The sequence below is a fragment of the Bombyx mandarina genome, chromosome 11 (assembly GCF_030267445.1).
Source record: "Bombyx mandarina strain Sakado chromosome 11, ASM3026744v2".
NCBI classification, from domain to species: Eukaryota; Metazoa; Arthropoda; class Insecta; order Lepidoptera; family Bombycidae; genus Bombyx; species Bombyx mandarina.
The window spans coordinates 157,100-175,268 of record NC_143218.1 but is presented as its reverse complement, the minus strand read 5'-3'; the positions used below and the strand labels follow the sequence as shown (position 1 = coordinate 175,268).

General features: G+C 36.7%; 1 protein-coding gene across 3 annotated transcripts in view; it reads left to right on the top strand.

The window, feature by feature from the left end:
• The first annotated feature begins 934 nt into the window (after positions 1-934).
• Positions 935-18,169, top strand: part of Dcr-1 (Endoribonuclease Dcr-1) — a 63,466-nt gene continuing 46,231 nt past the window's right edge. For 2 of the 3 annotated variants that reach the window (XM_089731193.1, XM_089731191.1), the window contains exons 1-12: positions 935-1,257; positions 6,209-6,357; positions 6,723-6,882; positions 7,606-7,731; positions 8,151-8,599; positions 9,927-10,076; positions 11,061-11,179; positions 11,873-12,870; positions 13,479-13,609; positions 14,528-14,632; positions 15,611-15,731; positions 16,337-16,800. In XM_089731193.1, coding sequence (XP_089587319.1) covers positions 6,209-6,357; positions 6,723-6,882; positions 7,606-7,731; positions 8,151-8,599; positions 9,927-10,076; positions 11,061-11,179; positions 11,873-12,870; positions 13,479-13,609; positions 14,528-14,632; positions 15,611-15,731; positions 16,337-16,800 — 2,972 coding nt within the window. In that variant the 5' untranslated portion in view covers positions 935-1,257. Of the gene's footprint in view, positions 1,258-5,525; positions 6,060-6,208; positions 6,358-6,722; positions 6,883-7,605; positions 7,732-8,150; positions 8,600-9,926; positions 10,077-11,060; positions 11,180-11,872; positions 12,871-13,478; positions 13,610-14,527; positions 14,633-15,610; positions 15,732-16,336; positions 16,801-18,169 lie in introns of those variants that run through there. The other variant, XM_089731192.1, reaches the window with a different exon arrangement.

The window sequence follows — 18,169 nt, the reverse complement described above, 5'->3', positions numbered from 1 at the left end:
CGCGCGGAATCACAAGAGGTCCTACCACTAGTAATTACGCAAATTATAATTTTGCGGGTTTGATTTTTATTACACGATGCTATTCCTTCACCGTGGAAGTCAATTGTGAACATTTGTTGAGTACGTATTTCATTAGAAAAATTGGTCCCCGCCTGAGATTCGAACACCGGTGCATCGCTCAACACGAATGCACCGGACGTCTTATCGCTTAGGCCACGATGATTGTCAACATTTAGATTCTTCTGACTATATCTTTCTCACTGTCATCCTCAACACCAAGAAGAGAGCCAAGACAAAAGAACTGGTCAGCAAATTCCAAGTCGTGAAGTTCAATAAAGTGAATAAGCATATCAGGTCCGTCTATCATCAATACCTTAGTCTTCGCCTTATGGTAAGACCAACTAATTCACTCTCCTTTTCTCCTCTAGTAAAGACTTGCGCTAGTTCTTGCCCGGATGATGCGAATAGTGTGTGGCATCTACGCAATGGAGGTTGCTGATTTTCCTGCCGCCAATGGATATTCCACCCTTCTAGCCATCTAAGGGTCGTCTCATAATATACTTCCCGCAAATTTTGAATAGAATCGGTGACAATATATAACCCTGCCTAACACCTTTTTGAGGTTTAAAGGGCTTTGACAGGTTGTTGTAAACTTTCTCTAGTACCTATGCTTCCGTTCTGGTACTGGCTTGTGATGAGAACGACGAGGTGCTGTACCCTATCGATCCTAATGAAAATGGGGGTACCACAGCACCTCATATGACTATACAAAAACAGACACCAAATGTAAATTTTTTTGGGTGGAACCCAAAAGGTCTAAGTCACAAAATAAAGCATGTAGGTAGTGAAAAAGATTTTTACTTCAAGGCTCATAATTAAAGTGTATTTTACACTGAAGTATGAAACCTAGTATTTTATATGTTCAAGACATTGGCAGCACTGTTATCTGATTTTGCAGTAGACGCGAATCAAATGGCAAATGTTGTGCAAAAGGAGAGTTACATGATATTAATTAAATATATTAATGCATAAACGGTTTCTCGGTTAGAACCCAAATGCACATAATTTACTTTTGTACATAAAATTAACGTTTACCTAGAAATAATTTCTATAATCGCTGTAATATAAATAATAACTTCGTAAATACGTTTTGTTTGTTACAAATTTAATTGCATTTGATACTATTTCATTATTTTTAACTGTTAAAAATGGTATATTATGTCGTGAATTATATTTAAAGGAAACGAAATAGTAACTGTAAGTTTAAAAACCAAATAAATCAACTCTTAAGTTAAACTAACCTACGCACTTAAAAACGTTTATTGCAGGGGGGTGCAACTCCCATACAAAGGAAAATAACATACAACTAGCGTCATCTTACTCCTGTGGCGACGTCATTTTTGTAACTTTTAGGCATTAATGATCTAATAAACTCACTAGATGGCAGATATGAGTTCTGACTCAATAAAAAATGTAGCGTACTTTGAAGCAGTGCTTCCACTTTTAGGGAATTCTCCCTTTTTTAGGGAAAAATAGCTGATATTTTGGATGATAAAGACAATTTAAAAAATACCAGGATTTAGGATATTTCGGGGTAAAAAGCAAAGCCTATACTAGTAACTGTTGTGAATTTTAAAATAAACGATAATTAAAGTAAAACAATGAACATTTTATTTTATGGAGAGAGAATGACATTAAGTCGAGTTGACAAGTAAAAGAATAAAACAGAGTTGTGTATAAAAACTATAAAGGTTTGATTCAACAGTAACCCTCTAGTAAAGTAAATCATAGATTAAGCCACTGCTTTTTCTTAGGGATTCCCCAGAATCCCCATAAGTATAATCCGCCAAATTTTTATTTACCTATTTTCGTTGATGTCACCAGAAGTTACTTGTATTGTAATATACAGGTACTTCATGTACCATGAAAGATTATCATGGTAATTTCATTTACGAAAACCTTGTAATTGTCATTTCACTTTTGCTAGCAGTTCCTTCTTCAAAGACTGAGGTGGAAAGATTATTCAGTGTTCTCAAATTTAAAAACTGACAAAAGAAACAGGCTTTCTAATGAAACCCTGAACGGCTTGCTTCATAGAAAGTTCCCAACTTTGCCAGCAAACAATTGCTCAATTTTAGAACCGAACAGTGTTAGGTTGTGCAGCAAAAGAATATAAAAGCAATGCGTCGACTTCCTTGAAAATTCTAATCCTATAGATCTATGATCTTCTGGGGGCGTTTATATTATATATACCTACATTAAATAATATGCTGTGGTTTATTTTCTGTATTTTATTTACGCTTTCTATATGAGTCGTCTATTATCAAAGGTGGCAATCTGTGCATTTGGACAAAAAAATTTTATTGATATGTCAATACAGATTTATTTGAATATAATCGTCTCCTTCAAAGAATACGGTTCAAAACCTGCATTAAATAAAGGTTAATAGTTAACCTGTTATTTATCTAAGATGTCGTTCCGAAGAGTTTTGTGACTGCCAATGGAATATAAAGTCAATAATTCGTTTTTCTGATTTACCAATCATTGTCCAAAAGTCAGATTGCCGGCTTTGATAATAGTCGACTCATATAAAGGATTTATGAAAGTTGTCTAGGAAATTTTAGGGTAAATTCAAAAGAAACTAGGGTAAAATGTGTTAAAAAAAACGTAAGTGGAAACACTGCTTTGAAGTTTTCAAAATTCTAGGGCCGTAAAACAATCTCAAAAAAAAAAAAAAAGTTTTCAAAATGTCGTAACGATTTAATTTTTTAAATCGTTTTTTTTTGGTCTTGGTGTGAGTTATTTTACGTTGTAGTATTAATTTAGAGCAACTTTTAGCTTTATGAGAATATTAGACGATTAGACATTGAGAAACTCTGTTTTGAATTCTCTTTAGACATAACTTGGCTCCAATACTTTTTTCTTCGTTAGCGTTTCGTAAGCCTGTGTAACTATTTTCATTTCTTACAGAATGTTTATTATTAAAAATCAGCATGCCTCGAAGATCGAAAATGAAATGCTATTTCGGATGCCTTGATAACGGTGAGTTTACACTATTTTCCCGGTATATTATTTGCTAACATAATTATTATTCATAATATAATTAAATGAATTAGCACCAACTAATGGTCCTTCCTATTTCTGCTGCCTAGCTATCATATATGTTAAGTTTTGATCAAAACAGTCGGTATTAAGTCTCGTACTATCACACACACACCTCAGATAATAAAATTGTCTCGAGTGGGTGGAAGTATTTATGTTTTGCAACTCAGCGTATTATATGCTTATTGTCAAGTGGGCCCGAACTAGTTTTTTGGAATGATCAATCAGTCATGCTTTCCTGTTTAAATAAAATACAGCACAATTGATCTCACATCCAAAGTTAGATGATGGCATTCACGTTTTGTTTCCTGGTGTTTGATAACTAAGTTAAACCAAGTGGCCTGTGACCACGTTCATCCTTCTACCCAATATAAAATAATGTTTTTATTTTTGTAGACAAAGGTTTGATAATGACAAAATTTTATGGAAAAATTATAAGGAGCACTAAAATGTCTGAAACATGAAAATATTGATGCACTATATTTGAACCAGAACGTGTTATGTAATATATTAATTTGTAAGTAAGATTACATTAACACTAAATTTTTCATGGTCGTATTTTTTCAATATTTGTTACATACTTAAGATACTTTGTTTCTCCGTTTCAGAAGAGAAACTGATTCAGCAAGGAACGTGAACTCTCAAGGGATCTTAATTTTTTTAAATATGTTTATAATTGATAAATTAATAATTGAAATAGTTCATAAGAACTAAATTGATGCCAATTTTGTTTTAAAATAGGTTGTTTAGTTCTTATAGTTATAGTATTACGTTTGAATAGTTGTAATTAGTAAGTTAGTAATATATGAAAATACTGATATAAATTTTTGTAAATAACCATTTGTAAATTCTACGAGAAGATGATTTTAATTAATGATCAAAAGTCAACGGTCTTTAAAAGCATTATTTGCAATTATTTAGATTTACTGTGGAATATATTTGCTAAGTTGTGTTTTCTGTATGAGCAGATATAAATGAAAATGCCCAAACATGATTATGTTTCTTACATTTTCATTATGTGAAATCAATATGCTTGTGACTGAGTATATTAATAATTTATTAAAACTTAAGTGATAGACAGCAACCCCTATGGCACTGCTGAAGTTTATAAGCACTGGTGACCACTTATCACGGGCCGGGTTGCGTGCTCGTCTGCTGTTGAGTGCAATAAAAATTTTCGAAACCCTTTCTATTATTTAGATGTAATATTAGTGTACATTTAATTTGGATTAAAAGATAAATTTACATTTTATGTTTGCATGTGTATGTTTATAATTCATTTGCATGTAACGAACACCAGTTTCTTTTTTAACAAAATGTAAACTAATGGTTTGTAATGAATGTAATTAACTTTAAGATGATTTTCTTTCAATCTGCTGTTTGTTTCATCTAGTATTACCAAAGCTAAAGCATCAGAAACGTCAGAATAGAAATAATTTAGATAGGGAATAAAAGTATAACTAAATCATGTCTAAGATTACTATAAGCGTCATTAAGTACAAACTATCAATATTTAAGAGTACTTTAAATCATCATTACATTTTTTAAACATTTTTTGTTTTTCAAATCATGTAATAAAACGTTTGTGCAGAACAAAATGTCACATGTTATGAACATGATTGTGGGTTAATCGTTTCTTAAATTTCTAAATGTTTATAAGAATGCTAAGAATAATTTAGTATTCACTTTAGTGTGTGTATTATCTCTACAATGCTAGTATAAATGACAATTATTGTATGACGAAGCATAGGTAGTGTTTATAGATGTAATATTTTCATACAAGGTCATGATCTGTCACGATCAACTTTAAGCAAGAACTGCTATAGTTAAGAAACAAATTTATTAAATTTAATTCAAATTGTCTACTATGTTTGTAATGGAAAGCTGACATGTTTATATTTCGCACAAATGACTTAAGTGACATTGAATGATTTGATTATCTAGACTTAATTAACTTTTAGATAACTTTCGATTTAATGTTATTAAGTACTCTAGTAGGATTAATCTAGAGGAGTTATTGTTATTCGAAATTTTATACAATTGTACGTTCATACTATCTTTTAACAGTAAATTGTTTGTAATATAGGGAAATTAAATAGCTTACAGAGAATTACAGCTTTTTATTTAAAAAAACTGTTTTCTCTCTGTATGAAAAGGTCTTATCGATTAGAATGCTGAACACAATCAAACGTTCTTTAATATTTCATAAGTACTACCGGGAATTTCAGCGATTCTAAACGATAAGATTTTTTCATAAAGAGAGTTAATTATAAAAAATATTAAAATTACTAAAAAAGCCACCTGGTGGGGGGTAGGGAGATTAATAATCGACAGCAGCGACGCCTGCTGTCCTGGGCTCTAACTAAAGCAAAAATAAAAATGAGAGTTGCGCATCTATCTCAAATATATTAAGTGTATAATCTATGGTTTATTGGGTGCTATGTAGTAAACTAACTGTTGCTTAGATACACCATTCTGATCCTCGAAGATAAATAAATAGGGACATAATTAACGAGTTCTAAAACTAAATTGTGTTCCATATTTAAAAACCTTGAGCAGATATACGATTCAGAACTCTGCTTACTGAATATTTGAGACAATAACAACCTAACCCAGACCCAGAATATCATAAGTTTTCGATCAAGTTTGAAAATCACCCCCATAGTAGAGTAGTTGCAGTGATTAGTTATTAGATCCACTACTAAATTCACACAATACTAGATAATTAAATCCATATTATTTTTATTTATGTAGAAGTGTTTTTGTTTGTTATTCTTTCATGTTAAAAGAAAGATTAAGATCACGTTTGACATGATTTTATTTAAATTGATTGTATTAAAAGAGTAACATAACACTCATTTTTATTCAAAAAAACATCTCATTCTCTGGGGAATCTGTATCATTATCTTTAGAAAACTTAATTGTCACATTTCTTGGTCATACAGGCATATCTGCTGGTAACAATTATATATTCTATTTATCTACTTACAATAAAACAAATTTTTTTAGACCAATTGTGTACTTTAATATAATATGATGTTTGTCATTACATTTGAATACAATACATGTATACTGCAAATTACCAACTGTAATATTTCCAATTCAGATGGTGGAGCCATCAATTTACAAGTTTACCACAGCTGAAGGGGGTGCTCGTCTCGCTGCAATTGCATCTGAACATAACACCCTTGCTGTGGAATACTCAAATTTCATTGCAACCAGGCTGGTCTATGAAGAAGCTTATAAGATACGAGGGTGAGTGTATTATTTGTGTTGTGGAATTAATGTTGTCTTGGCTCTGTCAAATTCTGCTGAATATGTCAAGGTCAAAATGAAATCAAGGTGAAATTTCAATGGGTACCCAGGCTCAGACTATGTGAGGAGGATTGGTATTCAGACTGGCTCTACTGTAAATATGCTCTAGTCTCAGTGTTAGGTGCTCATCCATTATCGAATGATGATATCATTCTTGTTCCAGTATTTGCTTCCCATTTATTTATTTCACAAAGTAGTAATAATTCCTTCTTCCTTTCATTTTGAAAGGCTTATCGAATGAGCCATTAAATTAACCATCTGAGAAATCAAAAAAAAATTAAATGCCTCATTTACAATATTCCCAGGTCACTCTATGATAATAAGCAGAGATCAGTGCACGTGACAAGAGAGGATCGTATAAAATGCACCGCCTACGATCTGAGGATTATGACCGACTTGTCGTTGTGTGAGGCTGAGAAATACGATGATGTGTATGATTGGTATGCAGAACTTGATAAGAAAGAAGTAAGTACTGTCCAAATATTTTGAAGTGATAACTTCTTATGGGAGGATAAACCGCATCATTGCGTAACGAGTTGTGGTGCCAATCAGTCTTTCTTTTTCTCTCATGCATATGGCAGCGGTAGTGAGAACATATTAAACTTCTAACTACCTATTTATATAACTTTTTCAATTTATGTTATAACTAGTCTTACATAGGCATTCCTCAAGTTAAACAATTTCAATATTAAAGTTCAACTTAGATTCGTTTAAATTATCACAATTTTTTTTTTAAATGTAGACTTGTGAACATGCTCATGGTCCACTTGCTGAAGTAGTTACCGGATGACCTACTTTGAGACATGAAGTTGAAGTCTCAGTTGTATGGTATAAAAGCTGCCTCATCCTTCAATTGTAGTGCATGACTATTTCTTGGCAGAAAGAGCTAGGGTGGTGGCCTGTGTTAATGTTGACTGCCAACACTTAATTTTGAGTGCAGGGGAGTCATTTAGTGAGGTAGGGGTGGCCTGTGTTGTTTTACACAGTCCATAGAATACTTTCAATGAATGGAAGTCACAGTACTCTGGTATATAATATACTGAATAATATAAGAATAATATGAGAATGCTGCTATGCCCATTTTCTGGCCAATTTTCAATTTTCCATAGTCATGATGCTTAGGAAGAGTTAAAAAAGTGAAGTAACTTTAAAAACATAAAATGCTTTTATATTATAATTCTATTTCAGGTTTTGGTCTGCACTTCAGTAGTTTTAAAACGAATTCTAGAAGAGGGAATAATATCAATGGCGAATATTAATGTTCTAATAATTGATAGCTGTCATTTAATAGTGACCGACGAGAATTTGAAATATGTAAGTGAAGTTTAAAATATATAAGTTTCATTGCGCTTAGTTGAAAGTCTGTCCTATTGTGTATTGATAATACAGAGTTCAGACATATGAACATAAAGTCTTCATGGCCTGGATAACACACCCTGTACATTGAGCAATGCAAATGTGCCAGTGTTCGAATTCACGGGCAGGTACCGATTTGTCTAATGAAATACCTAATTAACGGACAGGAACCACCATACTGTTTATTTCTGCAATGAAACAGTAATATTTTTTCGTTGTACTGTAAAAACGGAAACTTTAACTCTTGCCTCAAGGTGGATGATTAACTTGGTTGATGTCTATGGGGTCCGGTGACCATTAACACCAGATAGGCCATTACTTCGTCCATTCATCCAATAACAATAATAAAAACTAATAATTGTGGATTTATTTTACAGATTATGCAAGTTTACAAAGATAGTGAAGAATCAAAAAGACCCCGAATACTTTCATTGACATATCCTCTCTTTGGATCGCACAAAAAATCTGAAGACATTCATAATGACAAACAGGCAGATAACTCTGAGGATTCAAACAAAAGAGACTCATGTAATTTGAAAGATATGCCGGAAGAAGAAGAGAAACATGATAATGAACGGTCAGAAAAAGATATCAGACACTCTCGAACTGATTCACCAAATGAAATTACATGCGACAGTGACATTGGATCTTTGAAAGATACAAAAACAGACCCAGAACAGGATATAGTTGCTGAAGATAAATCATTAGAGAACGAAAATATAGATGATTTCGATATGTACGAGAAGTTGGAGTGGAAAATTGAGCAACTGGAGAATGAGTTGTGCTGTAAAATGGATCTTGCTGAAGACATCGACACAGGGAAAAGGTAATGATTATCCTCTAAACCAGAGGTGGGCAAATATTTTGATAGTCGGGCCACATTGCAAGTGAAAATTTGACCTCGGGCCAAACAGTTTTTTTTTTCAAATTTTAATTATAGTTGGGTAATTTAAAATATATTGTGTTGCTTAATATTTTATCTAAAAATTTTTGTGCACCAATTTATATTAGACAAAAACCAATATTTGTGTTTTTAATAATAATATATACAATGTTTCACGGGCCAGACAAGATTCTACCTCCGGGCCGCCATTTGCCCAGGCCTGCTCTAAACTGTTTGTAATTTTATCTCACATAATAATAGACACGGTGGTTGTGCTTACTCATAAATGTTCATAATACAATCAAATCTATGGGCTCCGGGAGCCCTTTTTCATCAGTTGAGTTGTGAGTTTGTTCAATGTAATGAAATAGTGTTTGGATTTTCTGTATGTTATTTGTGTGTCTCATCATTATCATCATTCTCCTGCCCTTCTCCCAGTCGCCAGACCTGGGGTCGGCGCGACATGCTTTCTCCTTCCATACTTCTCTATCATATCCCCTCTTACACATATCGTCTCTCATGCAATCCATCCATTTCTTATTAGGTCTACCTCTTCTTCTATATCATTCTACATTCATAGTTAACACTCTCTTACCAACCTCATTGTCATTTCGTCTCATCGCATGTCCATACCATCCCAAACGCGCACTTCTCAGCTTCTCTGTCACAGGTGCCATTTTCAGACTTCCTCTAACATATTCATTTAGTATTCTATCCATTCTCGTCTTTCACGCAATTCATGCAATTTTTCTTAGGTCCACCTCTTCCTCTTTTTCTGTGTGTGTCCTTAAATAAATTGGTAATAGTCGTTGGATCCGAACCCTGGCTCATTCGGTTCACTGTATTTGATGTATATACATATTTTTAAGAGCTTTTTTGACCTGGTAACTAAGACCTTTAAGTCATGTCTTATTTTAATTTATATTCTTATTTTTTTGGAGGATCCCGAGAAGTTACGTCCAGCGGCTTTGTTTCTTTTTCCCACATTTGTGCACTTTCACAGATATTAAACAGTTAATAAACCACCATTATTACACATTTAAACCTGAAGAAACACTAAAAAAGACAAAATAAAATAAATCATACAACTTCACTCCTCGCGTTCCCGCCAAAAAGTCCGTATTTGATATAAGTACAGGGGGAGCACAGAATATCACAGAGTACCTGTTGATGTAGACTTTGTAGACGAAAAAGTCACGGTTCGTTCTTGATAAGTATTAAATTGTGCTTTTGTCGCATGCAATGCAATTCATCGTCTAACGAATTTCAGAACAGCGGCGGCATCCACCAAACCAAATGAACTGATAGTCGAATACTGTCCTCGGAGACCTGATAGCGAGCTCTCAGAGGATTACTTGGAGCTGGAGAGCTACATGAAGAGGACCGTTGAAGACGTTGCGGAGTTCGTTAATGATCACAGGTAGGCAGCATTGCGATAGAAAACGTCACGTAACGAAAAAGCGTTGTATATGGCTTTTCGTATGTGTTCGTGTGTGCGTGTGCGTGCACGTGCGTGTGCGTTCGTGTGATACTTGTTTTAGCGTTCTCTACAGCATATTAAAGTCTTGCACTGTAGTCAATTTCCAATGAATTCTATTTATTACATTTCAAGTGTACAGCGATAACAAGAGAGAGCTCTGCCTCGTTCGGCTGCTCGTGCGAGAATGTATTGTGCATATTTTTTTTCCTACCTAAGTTGAGAGCCTTGAGAGGCTATATCAGCGTAACCTTAACTAGTAGGTGAGCTCACGAGGCTCAAACCTGACGACGTTGCCAACACGAACCCTAGCAAGAGCCGTGCTTCGCAGAATCTACCACCGGATCAGAAACGCGACCCACTGAGAAGATCCGGCGAGAAACTCAGTGAGCTGTGTCTGTGGGTTAGTTTACTCGTCGAGCCCTACGTCACAAGCAACGGGTTCGACGAGAACGATGACCGGATTGTGCGACAATAGTCACTCATATTTATAGTAGGAAAATGGGCTTTTGGGGTAGCTGAATTATGAATTGTCTTGAATACCGTCTTAAACAATTGTTTTTTTTTTTATTGCTTAGATCTGAGGACGAGCTCACAGCCCACCTGGTGTTAAATGGTTTCTGGAGGCCATAGACATCTATAACGTAAATGCGCCACACACCTTGAGATATAGTTCTAAGGTCTCAGTATTGTCACAACGGCTACCCCACCCTTCAAACCGAAACGCATTACTGATTCACGGCAGAAATAGGTGGGGCGGTGGTACCTACCCATTCGGTCTCACAAAAGGTCCTACCACCAGTGAATTTACACGCATCAGACTTATAATAGTTAACCAACAATCTCAACATAAAGAAAACAGTTAACTTTAACTAATCCTATTTAACTAAATAATAATGTTGCGCCTATCAAAACCTTTCATTACAGACACGATCCCACCGAGATATACGGAGACGAGCTGTACGAGGAGTTCAAGAACATTCCGGACCCGACGACCGAACCCAAAATGATGTTCAAACAGTTCTTACATGTTCTAGAAGAACTGGGTGAGTCACTTCATCTTCTACCGTGCATTGAAAACTCCGCGTGGCGGTTAGCTCACTAATATATATCTATCTATTATTGTAACAATTATACTTTTACTAAACTACACATTAGTCGTGGTGTTATAATTTGATGCAATATTTTTGTTGGTACGATTGTTCTCTATGCCTTCCGAAACCGTTCATCTGACTGCTTTGCTTCTATTGCTTCTGCAAATTTATCTAACCCAAATTGTAATTAAAAAAAAAAACAGTAAAAGCTCCTCATTTGCGCTTCCATTATTCGCGTTTTTACTATTCGGGTAAAAACAAATGTGACAAAATTTCTATATTCGCGGTTCTAATTCGGTACATCGCTATAGATACATTGATAAAAAGGATTCCAATATGTACGTATTCAACCGAATATCCTTTCTAAGCGTGTCGTGAAATGGACTAATAAAAAAATAGACCTTATTACAACTATGCCTAAAGTATTTTGTTAAATGATATCGATAAATTACCATTTCATATTCACGGTTTCTTAACATCTCTCTTCGATTGGTCCCTCACTGCTGAGGATCGTGACTCCGTCCGATTCCGTAAACCAGCTGTCTTAACATATGCCCCGCGAATAAAATCTTTTACTGTACAAATACACCATAAGCGTGACTCACCCCTAAAAATTAATTAAACGCTTTTTTTTTTGCACGTCAGGTCCTTACGCAGCCGACAAAGCGGCCTTTTCGATATTAACAAAATTAGAGAAGTTAAAAATTAAAGTGCCGTACGAACGACATTTCCTCTTGTTGTGCCTCTGCACGACGGTGTTCGTCAGGATACGATGTTACGCGGACCTCGTGTTCGGGAAGCTGGAGTCGGACTGGGACCGAATCCGGGCCTTCTCGACGCCGAAAATACTGAGGTTGGCCGAAATATTAGAGAGGTTTCGGCCGCCCGATACACCTCACGACGAAGGCAAGAGGAACGGCCTCGCTCAGAGCGAAGCCGCCGCCAACTCGAAGGATTCGTGCGCCGAAACATCGAGTTGTATAACGGAAAGCGAAAGCTCTAGCACCATCACTAGTAATTCGAGTTTACGTACCGACAGCGGACATGTGATACTCGACGCTGGCAATACCGACAAAGAAAATTTTGCCAGTTTAAATAACGCAGTTAATGTAGTCGCTGACCTGTGCGGCTCTACAGAGAATGTTAAGAACGGTGACAATGGCGGGCTTCTAAATAACACAAGCCCAAATGAAACCGTTAATACACAAGTGAAGACCGAGCCTGATGAAGAAAAAATCAAATCGAAAACCCTCGAATTACTGAGTGCTATAGAAAAATGTGATTTCGCGTATTTAGCCGATAGGATAGAAGATAAAGTCAACGCTTACGAAGCTAACCTGAAAGAGATAGACGTTTACATCGACAAGTGCGATAGAGACGGGGATAGCGAACCGAATGAGACCGGGGCACAGGAAGAGAGAAAGTCGTCATATTGTAACGAAAAGATCCCCCAGCCTAACCTAGATCCGCTCCAGGTCAAACCGAGTCCTCTCAGACGTTCCGGGAATCGCGTCAGAGGCAGGACCAAACTCAGGAACAACGCCAATCGAACCCAAAACACGGGACAGAATCCTGACGCCCTGTGTGGCGTTTTATTCGTCAAGGAACCGCTTATGGCCAAAATTCTCTTCATGATTATCGCGGTGAGTACATAACGAAAATGAGGACCAGCTGGCTAGTCTATTAAATGAAACTAGAATGACATTAGAAAAACTACAATAAAATGAGATAAATATATGTACCTATGGTTTGGTCTTCGAGAGAATGAGATAGCAGTAGGCAGCGGCTTGACTCTGCTCCTGGCATTGCTGAAGTCCATGGGCGACGTTAACCACTTACCATCAGGTGGGCCGTATGCTCGTCTGCGTACAAAGGCAATAAAAAAAAATCACCACTTTATCTTTTCACACTAGGTGACATTACGTCGCTAGTCTCAATTGAATTGGATTATGGTTGTTTCACTCTTCAAACCGGAACGCATTACCGCTTCGTGGTAGAAATGGGATAGTGGCACCTATCCGCGTGGGCACACAATACAGCCAATAAATAGCTACGTGTTGTTTGCGGGTTTCATTTTAAACGATTTTCTTGCTGATAATTACGTAATTACATTAGAAAATTGTTTGAAAAGTGGTTAGAAACTTGCCTACAGAATCTGACCCCGGCATAGACGGAAATAAAAACATGATACGGCTCGAAGGACCAACACCCGTAACATTCCAACAGTTTCATTAAACGCTTACTATTGCAGGACCTGTCACGTTGCCACCCGAAGTTATCGTACGTGTGCGCCCAGTACTGCGCAGTAGAGAACCCCGAGGAGTCCCTAGAGCCCAGAGAGTGCCAGCGACAAAATAAGAAACACGAAGACGTTCTGAAGAAGTATTTAACACAATCTTATTTCTTATTACCTAAAAGTGCTTTTGCAATGGCCGACAGGATAACGTTACGACAACATTAACCACCATCGCGTCGTTTAATTTACGATAAAAATATAAATGTCGTGTCGGTATCGGTTACGAGATGATCGTGCATTGTAAATAGCGTAAGCGACGACTTTTGTTTTTCCAATGCTCACACACGGTCCATATGATGGCTATAAGTCAATGTCGCTCATGGACATCAGCAATGCAAGGCGGCCAGTCGAGCGGCCTATTTTAATGGTAGGACGTCTTGTGAGTCCGCACGGGTACTGCGGTACCGCACGGTCTCTGTATAGTTACAACGGCTGCCCCGCCCTTCAAACCGCATTACTGCTTCACGGCAGAAATAAGCAGGGTGGTGGTACCTACCCGCGCGGACTCTCAAGAGGTCCTACCACCATTGGTCGCATTAGGAGTTTAACTTCAAAAATAGATCTGAATAAAATTTGTGGCTTGTAATAAATATCGACGCTTGAAAGGCAACCGTGACTAAGCGACAATGCGTGAAGTTTACAGTAGACTAATTTAAAGTTGAAATACCCGAATTTTTTTTTTTTTTTTATTGCCTAGATGTGGACGAGCTCACAGACCAACTGGTGTTGAGTGGTTACAACGGCTGCCCCACCCTTCAAACCGAAACGCATTACTGCTTCACGGCAGAAATACATTAACATCTAAGTTAATGTATTTCTATTTTATTTTATTTACATTATATTTTAACGAATCTAGCTGTAGGATTGAAATGATTTTAATAGACCTAGAAATATAAATATTTTTTGCGCATCGAATATGGTTATTGCTTATCATTTATGTACAAAGCAGTTATTGTCGCTTATTCACGATTGACTTTCAAGCGTCGATGTGTTCTCCGCCGCAGGTTCCGGATGCACGAGTGCAACCTGCTGCTGGCCACGGCGGCGCTGGAGGAGGGCATCGACCTGCCGCGCTGCAACCTCGTGCTGAGATGGGACGCGCCGCCCTCGTCAGTATACTTCTGTTTCTGTTCCGCTTTGATGTGAAACGTCTACAGCCGCACTTAGAACCGATTGCTGGCGTGGCGACGCATGCCGTGGCGACGCGTGGTGTGGCGACGCATGCCGTAGCGACGCATGGTGTGGTGACGTGTCGCTGCGCTAGTTGATAGTATATAAATCGAGGAGTGAAAGGTTATCTGATTTAAGCGACATTTTTGCAACTTTACAGGAGAACCATTTAAAGGTTAAAATTTGGAAAAAGCACCATGACAAAAAAAAACTTCTGCACATATTTGAATGGAGTAAAGTTAATTGAAGTTCAATTAAAAACATTGAATTGTTGATGCTAATACCAAATAAAATGGACGTTTAATAAATAAATAAATAAATCTCTTAAAACAAATGGCCTTTCACCTCTCGATAAATATGCAGTCTCTATGTAGCGTAGTCTATGTACAGCGTCGCCATGCGCAAGTGAATGTTTCTTAATATTAATAATTTCTTTTCATTATGCCACAAAAAATTCGGTGTCGTAAACTATCTTATTTATGCCCTCTATACCTGTATGAAATAATATCAATATTTCACATCTGACAGCCTTCTGGCTTATTTTATTATGTGTCAGATAGATTAACGAATGTTCTTCGTGTTTTCCTTACCACTTGCACAAAGAACACTGAAAAATTTCCCTTTTCAGAAAGTAGGTTTTAATTATTAATGCATCTACCCTAGCTTTTGGGAAATAAAAGTTGTAATATTACATTCAGCTGTACTAACATGATGGAGCGTAAATAATGCTAATAAGACGTTTTAAAAATATGTTTTTTTTTAAATCCCGATCGTTTTTTTTCCGTCCCATCATCAAAGGTGTCATTAGTACTATCGTCTGTCTTCGTTTTCGGAAGCGGTCTGCTAACACCCAGTATACTAGTGAAAGCTCAGTAACCGTGAATAAGCTCCATTTGCAAGACAAGCTCGCTGTCCAGGTACCGCTCGTACGTGCTGTGCCGCAGCCGCGCCCGCGCCGCCCGCTCCGCCGCGCTCGCCCTGCTGCGGACCGGGGGCCCGCTGCTCGACACGCTGCCCATCTACAGGGAACTCGATCAGGTATATCGCTCGCAATACTAATTTATAAATCAATCGTTCCGATATCGTCGGGACGACATCGTTCCGACAATTTATGTCGTCACGACGTAATATATTATAGTATAAAGTATGTATATTATACCTTATACTAAACTTAGTTGAACTATTTAATATTGAAATTATTTAACTTGAGAATAGCTTAGGTTGTTACTTAAATTTTATTTGCATAAAATGAAAAGGATATATTAATAGTTTTTTTTAATTGGCTCTAATGCCTTAGGAATTGATTTTGCTAATGTCACAGTATATACAAAAATGATAGGCGTTTAGAAAATAAAGAAAATTTAAATAGAAATAAATTTAATCTATTTTTCCGTAACCTAATCTGTTGTTTTAAGAACAGCACAAACAAATATGTTAGACTAACTAATTTAAAGATATATAAATAGTTAGGAGTTACATAAGTTTTTAGTACCGCTGCCGGATGTGTGAGAGAAAGAGAACACAGACAGACTGGCGGCGTAACGCGTTACGTAACGAACCGGTTTACCCCCATATAAGAAGTTATCACTTCAATCGATAGCGTTTTGAAATATTCTCCTGATACAATGATGTATATTTTACAGATCATAACGCGGAAATGCGGATGCGGTATACAGAATGAACCGACACAACAACAGGAGGATGAGGCCGACACATTCACCGGACTTATAAAGCCCTACGCGCCGAATGATAATAAAAAAGATGTATTGAGAATGGAACCACCGATCGACCATATGAAGGATAGCAAGAAAGAAACTAAATTAAGTGAAAACTATGTAACCGTGTCAGACGTTAGTGACGTTAATGAATTAAATGATAAAAGGAATGTAAAAAAAAAAGATGATAAAAAGATTGAATGGACTAAAACAGAGGACGTCGATGTTATCTCAAATATGTCCGAAAGTGATTTGTGTCAGACTTGTAATGACAGTGATCCTTGTCCGAGTGAAGTGTCCAAAGTGTACAGTGATCTTAAGTACGATGTCAAGTGTGAGAACGAGACGGGTGGCAGTGTGGATCTTAGTTCGGCCATAGCTTTGATTAACAGGCAAGTTAATTTTGTTTTAATAGCGTCACGCGCTGGGGTTCGCGATAAATAAACATTCTACCAAAGTACAAATTAACACTGTATTAACATTTAACGACCACTTTAAAATTCTCAATGTATTTCATCCGCTTCGCTTCAGGTGATCCGTTCGTTGTTTCGCTTCGATTAGATCTGATTACTGACTGAATTCGTGTCATCCCTGCAACGCTTTTATAGTCGATACGACATCCCTAGATTTATCGAGAACTTTAAGGCCAAGTCGAGTAGCTTCGATATGTGTTTCTGCTATCTGACAATAGTGGCGTTGTACTTCTTGAGCATACCAGATTTCACTAGTTCCTTTGATATTCGTTTCTGCTATTCGACGATAGATGGCTTTATTTTTACTGGGGTTACAATAGTTATAGATGATAAACTAAAGGGGTGGTATTAACTGTTTATCCGGACTCTGTGGTCAGCTCTAGTGCGAATATCACGTGGTTGTCATCGCGGTCTATTAAATATTACTCTTGCATGTTATTTGTAAATATTTCCTTATTTGTGAGTGTTTAACATTTATTTATTTAGTTTAGTTTATGTTTCTCGGTGTTGGTAAGTAGTTTTATATTCTTTAAATATCATTTTTTCTTACTTATTATAAATTAATTCTTTTTTATGGTGTACCCTCACTTATAAAATGTAATATGAATTCTGACAAAAATAAACCTCCCGATCCGGGGATACCAGAACATGATTCTGAATCCCTAGGATCTCCAAGTTTTTCAACATTGACAGCTCCTTCCATTCGGTCAAGTTCTTCCTCACCTATTCCTGACGTCGAGCTATTACCAAATGAAGCCTCATCGCGGAAAAGAGGCCCAATCGCAGATGATCAGTCCATTAGACACAAAATAACTAGGATTGAAAATTCGACAAAATCATCGAAAAATAATCAACCTTCGACCCCGGCATACACTCGTAAATACCTATCATCAGATTTGGGACCTTTTGCAGTACATGTTTCTAAGATTGAAAGTGACCCCTCTTCAGGAGTATCAATCCACCCTGTAAAATTTGGTCAATTCATCTTTAAACATAGCATTCCACATATCAGTAAAGACGGAATTAAAAAATTAGGCCGTAACAGGATAGTTGTGGAATTTACGATCTCATCTGCTGCAAACGATTTCCTAGAAAATAGTCTCCTACTTGAAAAAGGCTATAAAGCTTTTATCCCGTCTTATCAGGTAACTCGCATGGGAATTGCCAGGGGCATTCCCACAGATTTCTCTAATGAAGAGATACCAAACTATATAGATGTTCCATTAGGTTGCGGAAAGGTAGTTAAAGCTAGGAGGCTTAATTATAAAGTTAGGAACGAGACATCCTA